This window comes from Schistocerca cancellata, chromosome 3, assembly GCF_023864275.1.
Source record: "Schistocerca cancellata isolate TAMUIC-IGC-003103 chromosome 3, iqSchCanc2.1, whole genome shotgun sequence".
Taxonomy (NCBI): Eukaryota; Metazoa; Arthropoda; class Insecta; order Orthoptera; family Acrididae; genus Schistocerca; species Schistocerca cancellata.
This window is the reverse complement of record NC_064628.1, coordinates 809,463,300-809,484,811: the sequence shown is the minus strand read 5'-3', so window position 1 is coordinate 809,484,811 and position 21,512 is coordinate 809,463,300. Positions and strand designations below refer to the sequence as shown.

General features: G+C 42.1%; 1 protein-coding gene across 5 annotated transcripts in view; it reads right to left on the bottom strand.

The window, feature by feature from the left end:
- Positions 1-21,512, bottom strand: part of LOC126175874 (serine/threonine-protein kinase tousled-like 2) — a 596,427-nt gene that overhangs the window by 178,130 nt on the left and 396,785 nt on the right. For all 5 annotated transcript variants that reach the window (XM_049922899.1, XM_049922901.1, XM_049922900.1 and 2 more), the window contains one exon: positions 12,567-12,652. In XM_049922899.1, the coding sequence (XP_049778856.1) occupies positions 12,567-12,652 (86 nt within the window). The remainder of the gene's footprint in view (positions 1-12,566; positions 12,653-21,512) is intronic.

Genomic DNA, 21,512 nt, shown 5'->3' with positions numbered 1-21,512 from the left:
ATACCTTCACAATGCTATAGACAGAATCTGTAGGATACTATTGAAATTTAAAGAAGATCTGGACAAAAAAGCTTAGAGACACAAACATGTAAAATTCAGAAAGTGATTACAGAACATGTACATGTCGAAGGAACTCTTCTGAAACTGTTGAAATTATTAACAAAAGAAACAAGAATTTTGAAATATCTTACGAAGTTATCATCAAAGCGTTGTACAAATTAGTATCTGGGACAAAGCTTAATGGTCACTGTCATAGCTACCAAGTTCATTAATGTAAGAAGTGGCATGGCTACGAGGAAATGAGAGGAACTTTGTTAAAGATAATATTTAAGACAATGCACAAGGCGGGGGCGGACATTAGAAAGTGGGTCAGAGGTTTGTAGGAAGTCAGACTTCGACAGCCTGCTGAGGAAGTGGCGGAACAGTAATGGCTACACGAAGACAACAGACTCCGGCACCAAGGCGACTAGCAGACGCTGGCATACGACCAAAATGTTCGAGAAGCTTCTGGAATGTTCTCGAAGAATCTTACGATAGACCTTCGGGGAGGGGGGGGGATGGAAGGAGGGAGGGAGGGAGGGGAGGAGAGGGGAGAGAGAGAGAGAGAGAGAGAGAGAGAGAGAGAGAGAGAGAATCTCTATGGGAGTAACTCGCACGAAAGTCCCTGAAAAAACAGTATATGAATACCCGGTGCAAAAGGCAAAGATAGTTATCAGCAGAAAGCAGACAGCCGTGTCGTCGGAAGCAGTCACTATAGAATGTCACTTTGATGCTGATGCAGCAAAAGCTACAGGACGTCTATAGAGGTTAGAGGGAAGACAACTAGTTTCCAATAAGTGTCCAGTAACAGCTACCATCTTGAGTTTTCTGCCTGTTAATAAAGAACATGCTATATAGAGTTTGTCTCTAGTAGTAGCAACGACTAACAGTTGATGTTTTCTGTGTGTCGGAATAGAAACAGGAATCCAGCTGCCTCACACTCGTCTCTCACTGTGGTTAGAGTATTTTGATTGTGTATTGCCAGAAAGAGTTGCAAACAGAGCGCTCGTTTCTGATGGCGAACGGTGGAACTCAGGAACTAGGGGATACAAGGAAGGACCAACATAAAAATGGTAGGGTGTACTCCTTGATTTGCAAAGAAATACAGCCACTGTAAGACATCTCTCCAAATAAGGCTGAACTACTGGGAAATAAATTGTTCTTAAATTTAATCCTTACGGCTTTGTACCCTTATTCATTTCCTACGAAGCTAACAATTTCTCCTCTCCGATCCAAAATCACCTGTGCTAATCATCCTTTGAGATTTTCTCCCTCTCACTCAGTTACAGGTAACTCAGTAGAGCTCAGCGAACAATGTTGTCAGTGTTCTTATTGTGCCTTCGTCAGAATCTGGTGACAGGACCTGTGCCAGGACGCCGCAATACTGCAGTCTTATTAAGTTAATGACAGGGACGCATTAAACCAGAGATGGGGAAGTACAATACGTTTGTTCAATATGTCATGGCATTGCTTCGAGCAGTTGTACTGTCAAGGCTGAAGCGTAACAGATCTGAAAGCAACCAAACGTAACAACGTGAACCGAGGAAATACAAATCCACAGAAGAAACCATTGCCTAATCTGTACAGACGGTAATCACAAGAACGAAAAAATACGCAGCACTTAATCCCTACAGAAACTGTGTTGGCAGTCGTTGTTGACTCGGTAACCATGACGATGGAACTTTAGCTCCTAAGCACACTTCTGAGATAAAAACCTAAAAATCGATACACAGTCAATCGACGAGTTTTTAGTCATATAACTTATTTCTTTCACCGACTGAATGTGAACGTAAAAACCATTATAGATTCATTCAAAAAAACTGAATAAAAAAAGAAGAGACCACACGCATTATTAAAGAGACTGCCATACTACGTTTGTCCGTCGTCTTCTGGGGGTACTGTTGCGCGTTATGGTATCCATATCATCTAGGACTGACAGAGGGCATCAAGAAAGTTCGAAGAAGGGCAGCTAGTTTTGTATTATGTCAAAACAGGGGAGACAGTGTCAGGGATATAACACACGGTTTAAGGCGTTTAGCAATGCGATGAGATCTATTCACGAAATTTAAACCTCTAACTTTCTCCTCCGAATGCGAAAAAAATTTGCATATTCCTACCTACATAGAGAGAAATGACCACCGTTATAAATTATGAGAAATCAGAGCTTGAACGGAAAGACATGCTACTCAAGGTGGTTGAATGCAATTCACGCTAGTTCTTGGCAGCGTGGCTCGACAGCCAGAACTATTTATAGTGACGGATTAGTATGCGACTGTTTTTCGTCCGTGACAACTTCCACCAAAGCCGATCAACTCAGTAACAGCGGAAGAGCAGTTGACTACAGTGTTCTTGGTCTCTGCCGGGATGCCGACACAGCAGTTACTCTGTGTAGACTCGCTGGAAATGGCACGCAAGAAGGTTCCGAACACTGCAAAGAACCGTTTCAGATTTGCGTTGACACAAATGGGTTGAACTATGAACACGATAACTATTAAGTTAAGGTATTTGGTACGCATACAAAATATCGTGCACACCTCGTAACTATTGGCGGAGCCCAGGGAGGCGGTTGCAGTATATTGCTCGTCGACTGCCAGTGAACTGTTCAAATAAGACATTTGCTGCAGAGCATGGAAACACTAACACGCCTCTTCAAACTCAAGTCCTTAGTAATGCCAGCAGTCTCCAATTTTGTTTCATACCGTACAGAGTGCCCCCAAGAGAGCTTGTAGTCAGAACAGCAACGTTCAAATGCCCCGCTCTAAGACTTGTTTTCAGAACAGTTCCTGAAGGTCAGTCAGCGGATGTAACGTTTTCGAAGGTGACTCTGGAATTTAAGGGTAAGATGAGCATAAACGGTTTCGATTTTGGAAGAGTTACATTTGACGCGAAAGAAAAAATCTCGCATGCAGCCACGCACAATACTACACGCAATATGTTAATGGAAAAAAAGTTTGTGGACTACATGGATCCACGAATAAAAAGGAATTAACAGTTAGTAAAAGAATTGAAGTTGAAAGTTTTTTGTAATATACATCGACGGAAAAATTAATTACTTACCTGGGATGACAGGAGAAGTTACTGGTAAGGTAATGAATACGATGAGAAGTACACGTCGAAATGCGAACAAGTTCTCATCCAACAATGGATGGGAATATCAGGAAACCTTCCGCCAATGTCTTCGTCTATAAAGCAACCTCTCCGCAGTGTTCCAGAGTGCAGACCAGTAACAAATGTTGAGGTGATCCGACCGTTGGATGGACACTTAAATTCGACGGTCCCCTTAATGCTATTTGAGAGGAGTAGCCTATGTACCGGCCCCCGGGTTACGCCCTCCCTCCTCTCTCTCATCGTCATCAGCTACACAAGCAAAACACCAAAACCCCCATACATTCATCCACATCTTATGTACACATAATAGATACAATTATGACGACAAACCTCGCAATGTAGGTGCCCTGCGGGCAAGGAAATATAATTCCAATTAAGTAACTTCTCGAAATTTTCGGTAACAAAGTTTCCGCTTATACAGGGTGTTCGGAAATTCCCGTCACAAATTTCTAGAACTTTTACAGGGAAGTGAGTACAAGCTTGAGGAATTGAATTAGGGGTGACACAGTAACAGTTCAAAAGGAAACACAACGAAACATCCATTTATCACTTAAGCACATTTGTTGGACTGAGACATAAACATTACGTTTTTACATTATTCCGAAACAAAAAAAGAGCCCATCATACTGTACGTACGGAACATAGTATTCCAGTGTTAATACATAAAAAACCATGCTTAAGTGATAAATGGAGGTTTCGTTACGTTTCCTTGCAAATTGTTACCTATCAACTGTACTGCGTGACGCCTCTAATTCAAATCCTCAAGCGGAAGTGGATGAGTTAAACATCTAAATTGAAACCGTCCTATTCAAAATGTTACGAACTCATTCACCTCTGTAAGTCCTAGAAGTTTGTAAAGCGAATTTCCGAACACCCTCTATATCACGGCACGTATGAATTTATGTATTAAAAAGCAGGTACCCTATGTCCGTCCGAATGATCATTACAGTACCGTGTAAAAATTTGAAGTATAAATCTGGTCAAGAACTTTTCAAGATTTTTGGTAACAACTTTGAACGATGACTTGATGATAGATAATGAGTCAGTTATGGCAACAGCAAACTTTTGTGCAACAGAAGAGCTGAAACCTGCCAGAGTTTCAGTGAAACATATGAGAACTCTGAATATGGTAAGGCTAAAATGCCAATAGGGCTACTAAACAGGATCAGCAGAAGTCACATTGAATACAAATGGTCTAAGCTCGAAAAGAAACCAACTATACGTAATATGGCTAACGAAGAATCAGGCGTCGTGCAGAAGAAATAAACGTTAAGGAGAAAAGGAGCAAACATGATAACGTATGCTGACAACTAGCAGAGGCAAAGAATGTGGACGCAAACGAAAATTTATCGGAATTCGAAATAATGAAGGTAAACTTGGACTGAGATCCAACACTGCGCAAAAAAAGTTGGCGATAAAATTTCTCTATTGTGTCAAAGTAATTAGAGGTAAGATTTATGCTTTCCTCTTGACTTTAAATAACGGATGAATACCACGAACCCGCAAACAGGATCACGTTAGACGAACCTTACAAGCTGAGTTTCCTACAGGAAGAAAGAGACGTCCTGCTTTTTGTGATTGTCCTGGGAGTTCAACCTGAAACCGTCTACACCGTCGTCCGTAAGTACGAAGTAGAGCAATGATACAAGCAGTGCTCCGCAGAAGCCCAGGAAAGACATTCCGTTACGTGTGGTGAAAGCGGTCTCTCCAAGTTTAAAAGACTGAGATGGTGGGCAGTACACAGAAATAATAGACATCTTCCAAGTAAGAAATCTTCAGTAGAAGAAGAAACACCACCACCACCACTATAAATAGTAGTAGTAGTAGTAGTAGTAGTAGTAATAGTAATAAATGTGAAAGTTATGTCGTTTTATGTGAGGCAATGCAGGCTATTTCTCGTTATTACTCGACAGCGGCGATCCTCCTCAGGAAGGGAGGGATGAACCAGTATGTAACGTAAATAAATAATACTGCATCTTATACATTCTTTCAAGCGACAAACTTTACTTCCTTTTTTGTCCTCCGCTGGGAGTTGGCAGTGACACAGAGAATAATGCCTAATATTAACAGGCAATTAAACGTTCTCGATACGATCGAAGAAAAGTCTTAGGACAACACAAATAATTTGCCACGAATAGACCATACACTGGTAATTCCCAAAAACATAACAAATGACGAACGAATAGGCAAAATTGAAAGCCTTCATTTAACACGAAATGGAACGGCACTGGGGAACACATGATCAAATTCCTTAAAAAAACTTTTTTGAATTTACTCCTTAAGACAGCGCCAGACTAACTTTCGTATACGAATCTGACTAAATAAGTAGTCTAAGAGTCAAGGCTGTCGATATCTGGAGCATTAAAAAATCTGAACCCCCAAGAAGAACAAAATTTTAGGAAAGAAAGATAACAAGAACTCTTACAGTACCCACACGAATCATTTTCAAATTTCTCTACTAAGTAGTTTAAAATTTATTGTATTTCTTTTACATGATATGGAGTAAAGACCTAACAATTTTACTTCTTACGATATCCTGCATCTATCACGATTTTATTACTGACGTTTTCGGCAGGGAAACTACTGAAGTTTGTTGCAGGGTATAGGCACTGCAACAAGCAACGTTTCAGACTCGTTCGTTTCTGGTAACGGATGGCTATTTCGCGACCAGTGTGCTCTATCCCTTTGTACGAAACGTAATTCAGTTCAAAAAAGTTACCCCTCATTTAGAGCGAGCTTCAACCCTCACAAGTCGTGGGCGGTGCCTGCAGGCAATCGTGGAATCCCAAAAGGCGCCCCCAAGTGGAGTCCCGCGAAGTCGACAACTCAGAGGCACCCAGACGAAACCGTCTCGTGTTACCTTGCGCTGCTGCTTCATTCCATATCCTCCCATGTCGCTCAGTGTTCCTCTTTTTATACCTGTGGCGATTTCAGCTCTCTTATCTTTTATTCTGTATACTATTACACAAACATTCAAACGTTTCTCTCAGTCAGTTACAACTGTTAGTTCTTTATTTTTCCTGTCGGTGGAAAATTTATAGTATTGAGAAACGTAAAATTCATCCATTACCTCAGTTTGTAGGCCCTCACATTCTGATACGTAGTGGCGTACGGAACTTTCCAGTCAACTATGCGAGAGTTTGTCACTGACGTCATATAGGAGGGTGGCGTTCTTGGAAACATTCTCTTTTGGTATGGCGGCACTGCTTACTTATCTTTCTTTTTATCTATGCAGAAGCTGACACATGCCGAAATCTTATCTGCAAGTGTCGTGAAATTTGTGACTTAACAACTTTCCTCTTATGTTTCCTTATTTTGGAACATGAAATAAGAGTAAATTATATTAAACATATTTTCTACTGTGTGTTTTCTCCTCTTAAATGTAAAATAGAAAATAAAAGGTCATAAAAAATAAATCACAACTTAATGATTGAAAACTTCACAAACACGTAACCAATTTCAAAGTACTTGCGAAGTTCTGATAATGTAACTGCCGAATTAAGAATTCATCCACATGTTACTACTACTTCGATATATTTCTACCGCACAATTTTTCGTGGCAGTACATGTTAGAGATTTTTAGATGTGTAGAATGTTGAATCTATAAACTGTAACCAGACGGTGTTAAACATTAGTTTAAAAAAGATATCAGTGTTCTCCATTACCTACTAAAAGAAACTGTGAGATACAAATCTGGCATACCTTAAGTTCTACTAAGCATCGGAGCAAAAAAGTAAATCTTCAAACAGAACATAGTACTTAAAGTCACTGCTTCGCTTCTCACTGCGATCTGGACAGCGTTTTGAACGTATTTTGTGAAGGTTGGCTGCAGAGAGTCGACTGCCTGAAGAAGGGACTGCCCAGGCGCTTGCGAGTGCAAAGTAGCGCGTGCAATCCTCTGCGACTAACAGCCTGCTATTGATTGGGTGACGTCATTACGTCCGTTGTGTCAGCACCATAGGATACATCGATGACCACACCCGACATAAGGTGTAAAAGGTTGGTTTTGAAGAGAGGAATTCCGAGAGCAGTGCTCTTTGGAATCAACGAAATTTATATATTTTTACAAACAATATCTATTAGGACTGTCAAATTCCTCCGTTTATGTACTTCCGGAAGCAATTAATCACGAATGTTTCCCGAATCTAAAAAAAGGCGGTAAAATTAAACGATGAGCATTTTTAGTTGTCTTACTTCGTAAGCTTGTACTACAGATTTTGCTAGTGCTAAAAGGAGGAAAATCATACTGGTCCACGTCAGAAGGGTTCAAGTAAATAATTAAGGAAGGAGAAGGAAGGAAGGAAGGAAGGCAGAAATTAGGCGTCCTGACGACACCGAAATCGTTTCAGACTGAGGATCGAATTTCGCAACTGCTCTTTTATTATCGGTAAATTTTTTTAAAACGTTGATTTGGTGCAGAGTGTTTGTTTTAGGGAAACCACACAAAATTAAACAACACTGTAATATTTTTACTGACTAAAGTTTTCGTGGTACATGTGAATAATGCGAGTTGATAAAGAATAGTACGCAGAGAACATTTCTGTACTATTAATTTCCAGATTACGAGTTCCTGCACGTAAAGCACTGGCCCATCCTGGTTTATAATAAATGGATTTACGGCACTAAGAGAAATTAATTACACCCTAGATATTATTTTATGTTTACATGCGTGTGCGGAAGAGTGTCTAAGTAACCAGTTTTATTAACGCTGAAAAGTATTCTAGTGAGTAATGCTAGGAAGGTACTAATCTTTGAGAAAGTCTTACATCTTTTTAAGTGAAGACGAGATGTTAGAGTATACAACATGGTTATTATTGTTGTTGTTCTTGTCGTCTTCAGTTCGAGGACTGGTTTGATGCAGTTCTCCAAGTTACTGTGTAAGCCTCTTCATCTCTGCATGGTTACTGCTGTAACCTACATCCAATTGATGATGTTTTGGTTTGTGGGGCGCTCAACTGCGTGGTTATCAGCGCCCGTACAATTACCCAATCGTTGCTCAGTCCAATTTCGCCACTTTCCTGGATGATGATGAAATGATGAGGACAACACAAACACCCAGTCATCTCGAGGCAGGTGAAAATCCCTGACCCCGCCGGGAATCGAACCCGGGACCCCGTGCTCGGGAAGCGAGAACGCTACCGCGAGACCACGAGCGGCGGACTACATCCAATTGAGCTTGCTTATTGTATTCCAGCCTCGGTCTACCTTTACTCGTATTACCCCCCCCCCCCCCCCCCTGGCCCTCTGCACTGACTTCCTTCAGTTGCCAAACTGACTAATCATTCATCCCTCTGGGCGTGTCCTTTCGGACGATCATTTTTATTAGTCAAGTTGCGCTATAAATTTCTTTGTTCCTTAACTCGATTTAGTTTCTCCTGATTAGTAATTCGAGCCGCCCATCTAATCTTAATCATTCTTTCATGATCAATACATTTCAACATGTATGTATAATCATTTCTAGTGTTCTGAAAGACAGTTTTCGGGAAAATAGTGAAGCACAGATGTGAAAACAATGATGCTGCACCGATCATAGCGCTATTGAAAACAAACATTTAATAATTCGACTGTCAAAAATCGACAAAAAATTCAACAGTCTGTCTTTCAATAGCAGACAATGAAGGCATCCAGCAAAGAAAATCAAAGTTTTTTTTCATTTTTTGAGCAGGACGAGTGGATGTCACAAGCGCGTGCGTGTGTGTGTGTGTGTGTGTGTGTGTGTGTGTGTGTGTGTGTGTGTCATTGTTTTTCAGAGCTGGCTCAATACTAGAACATTTTCTGTGTCAAATTTTTTCCGATTTACATCGCATCTGGACTACCTCACTTTTTTTTCTCCTACACACACAGCACTTTCCTAACATGGAGACGCTAAGCGGAGAAAGGTGCGGCGGGCGGGTGACTATGATAGAACTGCCCGAACGTCATTTGACACCTACTTAGAGCTGTCACTAATCCATTTACTAATCACTATTCAGGCCAAAACAACAGTCAGTCTGAAACGTTTACCAACTCAAAGCCCACAATATAACAGACAGCATCACAGAACACAGCTTCAGGGTATCAGAGCAAGTGTATCACAGAGTCAAAGTCGCAGTAAGTTACAGCATTCCGAGACGTGAGTAAACAGAGCTAGAACACCACTGGAGGGAGAGGGGGAGGGGGAGGGGGAGGGGGAGAGAGAGGGGGGGGAGAGGGGGGAGGGGGGGGGGGAGAGAGAGAGAGAGAGAGAGAGAGAGAGAGAGAGAGAGAGAGAGAGAGAGAGAGAGAGAGAGAGAGAGAGAGAGACCCACAAGGAAAACTATTAAGGACATCCTAGGGGTTTGTGCAATGTCAATCATCTTTCAGACGTTCTAATATTTCTGACTTTCACAAAAAAAAAGTACCGCTAATATCAATCCAAATTTTGATTTGACCGCCACAATGCGTTGCTAGGCGTGACCCTATTGGAAGAGTGTGCCCTGCTCTTTCTCCGGCCTGGACAGTGTCCTATCTGTGTTCAGAAACCTCTCACTAACTGTGGAACGCGAAGGACTCATTTGCAGCAGGAACAAGTGGTTCCTCAAATATTACTGTTAAGTAACTCCTGTTAGCCGCCATTAAATTATTTTCAGCGCCACCAGAAAATGAAACAGAAGAGTTACACTGGAGCAGACTTTTTGGTTATTTTAATGCCGGAAGTATAAGCTCTCACTATTGACATTGATATCTCTAACAGTGTTTCATCTGCTCATCTTCGATACTGTGAAACATCTCTTCTATTGGAAGGTCTTCGTTTTCCATATTTTGGGAAGAGCTAGTAAGGACTGAAACAAGATCGAAGTGTCCAGTCAACAAGAGCTCTAAAATGCGTACCTTAAGAGCTAGGACCACCTGTCCGGTAGAAGATGTGTTTCACAGTAGCGAAGATGAACGAGTGCGCATAGCTCTTCAGGTATGCACTTTAGAGTGCATGTTTATTGGACTTTGTTTGCTTTGAGCCGGTGTGCAAAATAGAAATCCACCAGGTTCTTATTCTGCTGATTTTGATATTCCCACTGCCAAATGAATCCAGCTGTCTTTTTCTAAGTCCCATATATCCGATGGTTTTCCCGAGTCTTCTTAGGTAAACTGGGCTCGCCTGTAGTATTTGTTTCGTCCATCTGACAACCTTTTGTAGAGTGCTTACACATACTCAGACACCATGTAAGTTTACTTACATAGTAGCAAAGTTTACAAAATATATGACAATTGTTATGGTGCTCCTCCGATCAAGAAGACTAAATGGTTTAGACAATGGGATCATGTTCTAAGAAAATAAGCTACAATACCTACCCAGCACTGTGAAATGGCTATCCGAACATCGCGCCATACGAATGTTGTAATGGTTTCTTCAAAGAGACTACAATTTAGGTTTTTCTCAAATATTACCAGTCCCAACAAGTGATCAATCTAGCAACACATGGATGTCTGCAAAATCTATCCTCTTCCTCCCAAACATTGCGAAGTTCCAAACATAAACGAGCTTCCCCTTCCTCAGTACGACGCTTGTACTAGGATCTACGGTCACTGCAGGTAATGTATCACTACTCAGACCACGTAGTGTATCATTACTCAGAAGGAAGGTTGAAAGTCAATTACAGTAAAAAAATACGTTGTAAGGTAATCTATATAAAGTACTGCAAATTTTTCTGATGCACGATACTAATGACTGCATGACAAAGTTCCTTTGAAGATAAAGTCACAGTGCGGACTAAGAAATCTTTGATTTGCTGACATAATGGCCGTCTTCAGGAGTTACGTGTGGTTGTCACATTGAGTTCACTGGACCATGCTTAGAGTCACCTCACGCACAGGGAAATTATTACAGATTACCTGATTTGTTCAAAATACGAGGTTATTCCATTATTTTTTATCCTTCCTTTGCGCGCGACCCAGAGGTTTCATTGCTGTAGTAATAATTTTTTAATTTTCCTGCTAATATCCTGTTGGTTTCGTTGTTCTGTGACCGGGAGGTGTAGCAAGGGAGCATTATAAAAATGTTTATAAAATAGACATACGCCTTTGGCGTCCTACTGCTGATCAAATTGCGCCAACTGAAATACATAGCAGCTTGCTGAACGTGTGTGGAAACAATACAGTAGATGTAATGTGTTCAGTAGTGGTGAGAAGAGTGTGAACCACAAATCGTCCTCCCCCGCCACCGCCCCCCCTCTCTCTCTTTTCCACTATGCTCAGTTTTCATCCCTCATAACGAACAGCATCTCGATCGCTGATTACTACCAAAGAACTGTGTGGACACATGAATGTCGGCTGTAATGCCTTAGAAAACATGATACTCAACCATGTTTACCGGAAAGTGTGAGAGGCGGGTCCACGGTTTTAGATCTCTTAGAGCAACACGAGGTTGAATGTAATGGCTTTCTAAACACCATGATCACTAAAGATGAGACGTGGTATTACGCAGCACGCAGGAAACCAAAATACAGGTCATGGAACGATGAGTAGGGAATTCACCATCAAAGTAGTAGTTCAAGACACATCTTAGTTCTAGACACGCCTACTTGCCGGCAAAGTGACGTGCACAGTGTTCTGGGACGGGCAGGGTGTGCTTCGTTTGCGTGTCTTTCAGCCCAAAGCAATTCAGAACGCTACATTGTGACACTGACTAGGCTGAAACCCCAAATTATCAGAGTCAAGCCAGAGAAGAAGGAAAACTCCCGCTTCCAACCAGGTAACTGCAGACCCCACAGTAGTTTTGTGACTATGTCCGCAGCTCGTGGTCGTGCGGTAGCGTTCTCGCTTCCCACGCCCGGGTTCCCGGGTTCGATTCCCGGCGGGGTCAGGGATTTTCTCTGCCTCGTGATGACGGGGTGTTGTGTGCTGTCCTTAGGTTAGTTAGGTTTGAGTAGTTCTAAGTTCTAGGGGACTGATGACCATAGATGTTAAGTCCCACAGTGCTCAGAGCCATTTTTTTTTTTTTTTTTTTTTGTGACCATGGATCTCACGGTTAGCTATGTCTGAACTATCGTACCAAATCCGCAGTACAACCCTGATTTAGTACCTTCAGAGTTCTCTCTCTTTGGGTCCATGAAATATGAACAAAACGGCCAACATTTTCCAGAATGAGAAGCTGTCGTCAAAGCTGTACGACAGTGGCTAACCTCAGCTGGTTCAGGTTTTTACGAGACCGGCATAGAGTCTGTAGTAAGCCGTTGGCAAGACTGTACAACGAAGAATAGTGGTGACTATGTGAAAATGACGGATGTATTTATGGAACGCGCTTTTATCCGTCCCCAAGCAGCGAAACCAGAAAGACGCTAAGACAGAGAAAGAGCCTCGAGACTTGCGGCGGCTGCGTCCAGAGGAGGTGTGCAGGCGCGTGACAAGTATCGACCTGGGAGTGGCGCGGAGCGTGACGCACGAGCGTGAGCCGCAGTACTCACCCTCTGGCCCAGGAAGCGCGCCTCCAGTAGTTCCTGTTTCCTGGGGTCCAGCACCGCCTGCAGGTGCTCCATCTTGACACCCGCGCCTGCACAAACAAAACATTAGCGTCAGAAATATTCCCAATATAGGCTTGGCTGGAAGTCTGCGAGATATTTAATTATTCGTGAATATCATAGCCTATTAATAATTTAACCACAAGGTTTATCACAACGAAGTTGACAAAAGAGACAATTGGCGCAAAGTAGTGTGTAGAGGGAGTGCTAACACAGGAGTAACGTATCTCCGAAATGTTGGTGGAAATTGCCTGGAAAAATCCAGCAGAATGTCGTCGTGTAGAAGAATACGACGCCGTTTGTTTACATCTAGATGCAGCTCAAACAGTTTATCGTAGAATAATTTCCGAACAATCTGTTCCATTTGTCTTCGTTCCTGCCATCATCATACACTAATAATTTTCTTTGTGGCTTCCTGGTGTTGTAGCATTCAGTCTGGAGACTCATTGGATGTAGCTCTCCCCCGACACTATCCTGTGCATACCACCACCTCATCCCCAGTAGCTACTACACCGTGCATCCTTTCGAACCTGCTAACTGTATTCATCTCTTGGTCCCCCTCTACACTTCTTATTCCCCGCACTTCTCTCCAATTTTAAACAGATCATTCCTTGATGTATCAATGTTTCCTCTTTAGGTCCATTTATGCCACATATGTCGATACTCTTAAAGCACGTTGGCGTTCAACAGCCGTATGTGGGTGAGCGTTATTCTGTCGGAAAACAGCCCCTGGAATGCTGTTCATGAATGGCAGCCCAACATGTTTAATCACCAGACTCACGTACAGTTTTCCAGTCAGGATGCGTGGGATAACCATGAGAGTGCTCCTACTGTCATACAAAATAGCGGCCCTGGCCATAACTCCAGGTGCAGGTCTAGTGTGTGTAACGCGCGGGTCATCAGAAAAGATAACAGGTCTCCACCTTCCTCGCCCCCTGATGATCGGTCGCTTGATACAACTGAAGTCGCAAGTGGCGAAGGTTTGAGATCAGTGGAATGCACGCTAAAGGGCGTCAGGGTCGGAGCTGTTCCTGAAATAACCTATATGTAACAGTTCGTAGTGCCACTACGGTGCTAATTGCTGTTCAAATGGCTGCTTCAGATGCAGTACGATGCGCCACAGCAATACGCTGAACACAATTTTCCCTTTCAGTAGTGACACGCGCCAGTCCACAGCCCGGTCTCTTCGCGAACATACACTCTCGTGACCACCTCTGCCTGCAGTATGGCAGAAGGGACATTCAGCTTCTTGTAGCCTTATTACACGACGCTGTTCAAAATCGGTGAATTGTTGATATTGGCATCTTTGTGGTATTAAAGGCATTCTTGACTATCAACAACTCCCCATGTCAAATCTCAAAGCTTACTAACACTCAGGACAGCGCGTATTTAAAATGAACCTGATTTGCATCCTCATAGTGGCGCTACTCTCATGCGACTGGCGCGAAATTTGAATGCACCTCATCTTTCAGATGAAGAAACGCAGCTACTAGATTTCGTTTATGTCGCACAACTCGTTCCTAGCATTGCGATTCGTTTTCTGTCAGTGTAGTTTCAGTCGAAGCGTTGGCACGGTGGCTAGCGTCGCGGCTTCGCACTTTTGCATCCTTTGTTCGAAAACTTTTTTTTTTTTAATTTTTGGTTTTCATTTATCTGCCCTTGTCCATAGGGGATTACTACATAAATGTTCTCCAGTGCATACTGAAATACGTTGTCCGTATTTGTCTACCAATTATATGGTAAATGCATTAAAAAGAAAAAAAGACAATAAATGAACGGAAAAATGTGAGATTGTTTTGTTGCAATTCCTGTGGTGTATCTTGATTCGTAACCAACTGCAAGCGTCAGTTTTCGGAAAATGATCTGTTACGAGTGGTTTGCCGCGAAAGTACTACCAATGCGTGAAATCTTCCGCACTGTTAATGACATTTCTTTGCCGAGTGAGATTCATACGAAGCAATGTCAATGTGGCAAACCTACCTTCGTGTGATACTCGTATTGTTCGCAATTTGTATGTTTCGAATATTTCTACGATCGGTATCATCCAAAGGAATGCACCAAATCTTCCTGAAGAATAAACATAAGAATAAAATATAAGAATGAAATGAAAGAGTTTGAGAATTTTAAAAGATAGTAACCCCTGGAAATACCACGACACATATTATATGATAAATGAACGACATTGTGAAACCCATTTGTAATTTTACAATTAATGTAACTTCCTTGTATCCCCTAACAAGATACGAAAATCCGTGTAGTAATTTTCTACGGACATGGGAAGAAAATAAATAAAAACAATAATAGTGTTTCGAACACGGAAGACAAAGTGAGAGGCCGCGACACTAAATGGCATCTAAGTTACGTCGAAAATTTTTATGGTCGTATTATCAGAAATATCAAGTATCTACGGATTAACCGAAACACGTGTTCGCTTGTTTTGACTCCTCTTCCGCTGAGAGAAGTTTCTGGAAAATCGGAATATGCCACTTGCCATGTTCCCCTCGTCAGTACCTCCTCATTGGTTACACGATCTAATCTTCAGTATTCTTTTGTAGCGATACGTTTCAAAAGCTTCTATTCTCTTCTTGTCTGAACTGTTTATCGCTCCCGTCTCACTTCCGTACAGGACTACACTACAAATAACCTCACAAAAAACTTCCTAACACACAAATCTACATTCCCTGTTGACAAATTTCTCTTCTTCAGAAAAGCTACTCTTGTAATTAGCAGTCTATTTTTTATATCCTTTCCGCTTCGGCCATCATCAATTATTTTATTACCAAAATAGAAAACTCATCTACTACTTCTACTGCCTCATTTCCTAATCAAATTTCCTCAACATCGCTTGATTTAATTCGACTACATTCCATTACCCTGCTTTGCTTTAGGTGATGTTCATGTCATATCCTCCTTTCAAGATACTGCCCATACCGCTCAAATGCGCTTCCAGGTCCTTTGCTCTGTCTGACAGAATCACAGTGTCATCGGCAATCCTCAAAGTTGTTATTTCTTCTCCCAAACCTTAAATTCATTCTCCAAATCTGTCTTTGGCTTTGTAAACTGCTTGTTCATAGCGCAGATTGAATAACATCGGGGATACCTACAAGCCTGTCTCACTCCCTTCTCAACCACTCGTCACTCTTCATTCCATCGCCGCCTGTATTTTTTACACTTTTACCTTAAGAATTTTAAAGAGTGTGTTCTAACTGACATTATCAAAATCTTTTTCCAAATCTACAAAAGTTATGACAGTAGGTTTAACTTTACTTAACCGATCTTCTAAGACAAGTCACAGGGTCAAAAATGCTTCGCGCGTGCCTAGATTTCTCCGGAATCCAAACTGGTTTTCGCGAAGGCTGCTTCTACCAGTTTTTCCAGTCTTCTGTAATTAATTTGTGTCAGTATTTTGCAACCATGAATTATTAATTGATAGTTCGATAATATTCGCACCTGTCAGCGCCTGCTTTCTTTGGAATTAAAACTATTGCATTCTTCTTGAAGTCTGACGAAATTTCCCTTTCTCACCTACCTTGGATATCAGGTGGAGCAGTTTTCTTATCGTTGGCTCTCCGAGGCGTATCAGCTGTTCTGACGGAATGTCGCCTACTCCAGTGGCCTTGTTTTGACTTAGGTCTTTCAGTGCTCTGTCAAATTATTCTCGCAGTATCGCATTTGCTATCTCATCTTCAGCTGCTTCCTCTTCACTTTCTGTAAAGTTCATGTCCCTTGTATAGCCCTTCTATATATCCATTCCACTTTTCAGCTTTCTTTTCTTTGCTTAGTGCTAGTTTTCCATCTCAGCTCTTGATATTCTTATAACTGCTTCTCCTTTCTTCAAAGGAATCCAGCTATCCCTGCTTAGCCATTTTGCATTTCCTATCCCATGTTTTCTCCTTCCCTCAATTCAATCCAATACCTCCTATGATAGCTAAGGGTTTCTATTCGGCCTTGTCTTATTATATACCCGACTCTCTGTGCCTTCACTATTTCACCTCTCAAAGTTATCCGTTCTTATTCTACTGTATCCCTTACCCCTGTTCTTGTCACTCGCTGTCTAACGCTCCCTCTCTCAACCACCCTTTGTTCTTTCAACTTGTCCAGACCCCATCTCCTTCATTTCCCACCTTTTTGCAATTTCTTTAGCTGTAATCGACAGTTCATAACCATTAAATTGTAATCAGAATCCACATCTGCTCCTGGAAATGTCTTAACAGTTTAAAATCTGGGTCCGAAATTTGTTTTCCAGTATACCTAGTGGTTATAAGTAAAGTGCAGCTATTCACGGATGTCCAGTGTGGGCTGTAATCATCGTATAGCAGCGAAACTTGGTAGATACGCCAATGCAATTGTGGTAGTCAGGAGCAAATCTGGCGCTGTGCACTGTCTGTATGACGGTATGACATTCACGCTGTGATTTTGCAAACCATAACGCGAGTGAACAGTATGGCTATCGAGAAGAGACCCGTGCTGTTAGTAAGTGAAACTTATTTATGGAAACGGCAGCAATTAAAGTGCTGCATTGAGAGAGTATCGTCCATTGAAAGGTCTGAGGAGAGGATGATAATGAAATTCTAAAATACGAATGAGCTTTGTGTGGCACCTGGAAGCGGAAGGCATCATATCCCGGCGGAAGCAATTGACGAGGTTGCCGTCGCTATAACTGACCATGCACAAAGTGCCCCAGTAGTGCAAGTGGTCGTGGTCGTACAGTGTCACGAAAATTGTCCATCACACGATCAACAGAACGGCAAATTTTGCGATATATTTCGTTCTGAATTTGCTCTTCAGTTCGAAGTTGATGATATGTGGCCTGGCAATATTCTATGGAGTGACGAAACACTCGTATTTTACCCTTTCTGGATGCAGTGAACTCACAGACCCGCCGAATTGGGAGCACTGTTAAACCGTATGTTGTACACGAAGAGCCACTGCAGTCGACGGATGTGACTGGTGTGGTATGAATTCACAAGCACATTTATTCTCGGTCCGTTCTAATTTGAAGAGAATACAGCCGCCGGGCCTGTCAGGTGTACGTGTCGTCAGCACGTTACTGAGACCACCTTGTGAGTCCTGCTTTGGATGAGCGCCACTGTGTGGAAACCACCGTTTTTAAGAGGGTGACCTCATGTCGGTCGCCCAGTGGAAGACGTGCTTAATGCAACCTTCCACGAACGTGTTATCCGCAGAGGATTTCCACATGCATGGCTTGCAAGATCACCTGATCTGAAACGTGTGACTTTTGGCTCTGGTGGTATCTAAAAGTACGAGTTTACCAGGAACACGTTTGGTCTCTACCTGATCTGAAGGCCAGTATACAAGAAAACGTTACTCAGATTCCACCGGAACTGCTGTGAGCAACTTTTTATCACGTATTTTTACGGATATAGAATCTCGTCGACTTCACCGGTGCTCATACTGAACAAACTGTGCAAGCGGCAGTTAATAATAAAAACAGCTTTAAGCCTTTGTCATTTGTTTGACCTAACCAATTTTATAACGGAACATTTCGGTACGTCTTTCTTGCCTTCACAGGGGCAGACTTGCACCTGGTGGCAAAAACTGGAACTAATTTTTTTCCAGCGTTAATCGGTTCCGCAATAACATATTAGAGTATCTAAGAAGTTTGGCTGCCTAACGATAAATACAGCCCACACTGCACCTCTGGGGTATCTGGACTTTAATAATATAACCATCCGGTATATTCAGTCTTAAACCTTCCGATGTCTCCAGCTCTCATGCACGTATACTTTCTTCTTTCATGATTTTAAACAAAGTGTTAGCAACGATTAAATTATTCTCTGTGCAAATTTCTACCAGGCGCCTTCCTCTTTCATTCCATTCTCCCGTCCATATTCATCTACTATTTTTCGTTGTCTTCCTTTCTTTACAATCGAATTCCAATTCACCCCGCCCTCCCCATCACAATTAAATTGTCGTTTGCTTTAACTATCTGAATAATCTCTTATCTCATTATACTTTTTTCCTTGCAAACAGTCCATCATCTGCGTAGTTAGTCGGTATATAAACGTGTACTAAAGTGATTGGTGTTGGTTTCGTATCTGTCTTTGACTACGATAATTCCTTCACTATGCTGTTTGTAGTAGCTTACTTCGATATCTATTTCCTTAATCGTTACTAACCTAACTCTTGAATAACAATATTTCATTCTGTATTTATGGTCCTGTATTCACGAGACCAAAAGTCCTGTTCATCCTGCCACAGAACTTCATTAATCCCCACTACATTTAGCTTCAACCTATCCATTTCACTTTTTAAATTTTCTAAACTACCTGCCCAATTGAGGGATCTAACATTCCACGCTCCTAATCGTAGACTGCTAGTTTTGTTTTTCCTGATAGTAGACTTTTACGTCCGGAATATTTTACCCAAGAGGATGTTGTCATCATTTAACAATACAGTAGAACTGAATGCCCTCTGGGAAAAATTATGGCTGTAGCTTCCTCTTGCTTTCACCGGTCCGCGGTACCAGCTCAGCAGGCCGGTTTTGGTTCATGTAACAAGGCCAGCAATGTCAATCATCCAGACTGTTGCTCCAGCAACTACTGAAAAGGCGGCTGCCACCCTTCAGGAATCACATGTTTGTCTGACCTCTCAACTTTTGTGCTTCAACAGCAACATTTTCCCGCTGGTTTCCTTCTTTTCCTTGCGAGAGCAGGATGAGCCGGTTATATAAAAAGAATTCTATAGGTCAATCAGGTTTATTTATGTAGTTCGACACAGTTATATTTTCACACATACAAACAAAAAATAAGTACGCAAATATAAGCCTAACACACAAAATTTTGCTTTTCATTTTTTTCTAGATGCTTTGCTCATCGGTTTCAATTCACTGAAAACGCCCGCCTCATGATTTATATCTTGAAATATATTGAGGAATTTGACACTTTTCCTGCTTTACTCAATTTTTGGCAGTCATTTTAAGTTTTTCAGGCATGTTAGGATCTTTTTGAACCCAGTTTTTGTAATGGCAGTACCACTTCGGGCATATTCGTATAGGCGGTAAGTGTCCTTACAAAGAGACAGTGCATCAAAGTTTTCTAGGTGAAAAAAAAAATGCAGCCTAACAACATGCTCGCAGTTTGGTGATCTCGGAACCCTTGCGATGTCCCTAGAACTTTCTGTGTTTACACTACGTTAGTTAAAACTACAGTCTGAATATTACGTGCATACATTAAATTATAAATACGGTATCTCTGGACCTCAGGATCTTGGCAACGGATAATTATATAGAAAAATTTTCGAAGTTTTCCTGGAGTTTCATCTTAAGAACGTATGGTTCGACTATTTGCAATGAACAGAAATCATAGAAGTGGCCTCCCATCCCCACAACTGATACTTTTCGTACCCAAAAAAATCATGGTTTTTCGGGATTTTCTCAGGAACTGCCGAAGAACAAATGATATTCTTATAAGCCGCCGGAGGCCTACTCTAGAAGATCACACATAGTGCGAAAGAACTAACCGATTTGCTGAATTTGCATGGGTTGGAGGAAGTGTGCAATGTTTTAATTTTGACCCGGTACCATAGGGTAGCTGCATAATGCCGCTCTTCCGTTAGATATGAGAATGTTCGCTAGGGTATCAACTATCCAAAATACTTGCCCTTCTTCTCTGTGACATAGGCCCGAGATATGACCTGAAAAACTACATTTTCGCGCGCGCGTCTTCTTGGAAAGTAAAGTGCACGTACCGATTTACGATGTGACAGGTGCCGTCTCACAATGTAAAAGAAAAAACTGCTCACGTCATTCGTTAAGAAAGGCAAATTTAGATTTCTTTCTAGTGGTATAGACCAAAGGTAAAATCAAGCATGAGGACGGTATATTAAGTACGAACCATGATTCCTGAAACATGTAATTTTACGTGCTGTGGTGAAGCAATATCACCCGTTCAGTAGTAAATTTAAACACAGCGCCGGAGTAATGACTTAAAAGGATTGTGGTCTACTGATTTATACTGGTAAAACTCGGGGCAAAACTTCTTGTAATCCTTTTTAAAAAGGCCTGTATCTCTTTCGGGGATGTGTGAGGAATGTGATTTCTCCATAATCCGCATGAAGATATCGACGTCCCATGACTGTGGTGAATCCGCTCGCTGCCCCAGAGGGCAGAAATGCAGGTGTGGCAGGCGTGCCCTTGCTCGCCCTTGCCTGCAGCAGCAGCCATTACTACACCCAGGCCCCGGCGGTGGATGCGTGGCCTGCCTGCGGCGTGGGTGCAGAGAGAGAGAGAGAGAGAGAGAGAGAGAGACGCTGCCGAGACTAGCCGAGGCACGTGCTGGAGTGGAGTATTGAGCGCAGTCCGTCTCCACTAGCCTTCTGACCACAGAGCGCGCCCTGTCGTCCCAAGGGGGTGATACGCCCCTTCCTCTGCTCTGCTCAGACCCCGTTCCGAGGGTGCTCTAAAACTGTGTCCGTTTCACTACAGTTTCATTCAACTCCTAATCGGACTTGCCTGTCGTATAATCTGTAGCCCAAAATTCAGCATTATTTCAGAATGACTTCTTGAAGATGACAATCTGCTAATGCTGCCTTTCATAAAGGTCTGAGAATCCTTGGAATGCTTACGTGAACGAGAAGACGGATCCACAATGACGGCTATGATCAGTTCCTTCTCCTAGATATTATCAGATCTTGCTGGGCATATTCCTCAGGATGTTGGCAACCCAACACTAAAATACGAACAGCTACATTTCAAGTGAGGAAAGTCCCTGTGCAGTTTTAAAAACATAGGAAGTATATGCGGTACCATCATGGACGAAATGACAACGTCATTATTCAAGTTACAAAAAACAATCACTACTAATGAACATCTCACTCCAGCTCCAAATGCTTTTACCGGAACAAGGGCCGAGGAGTGTGAAAAAGAAATGA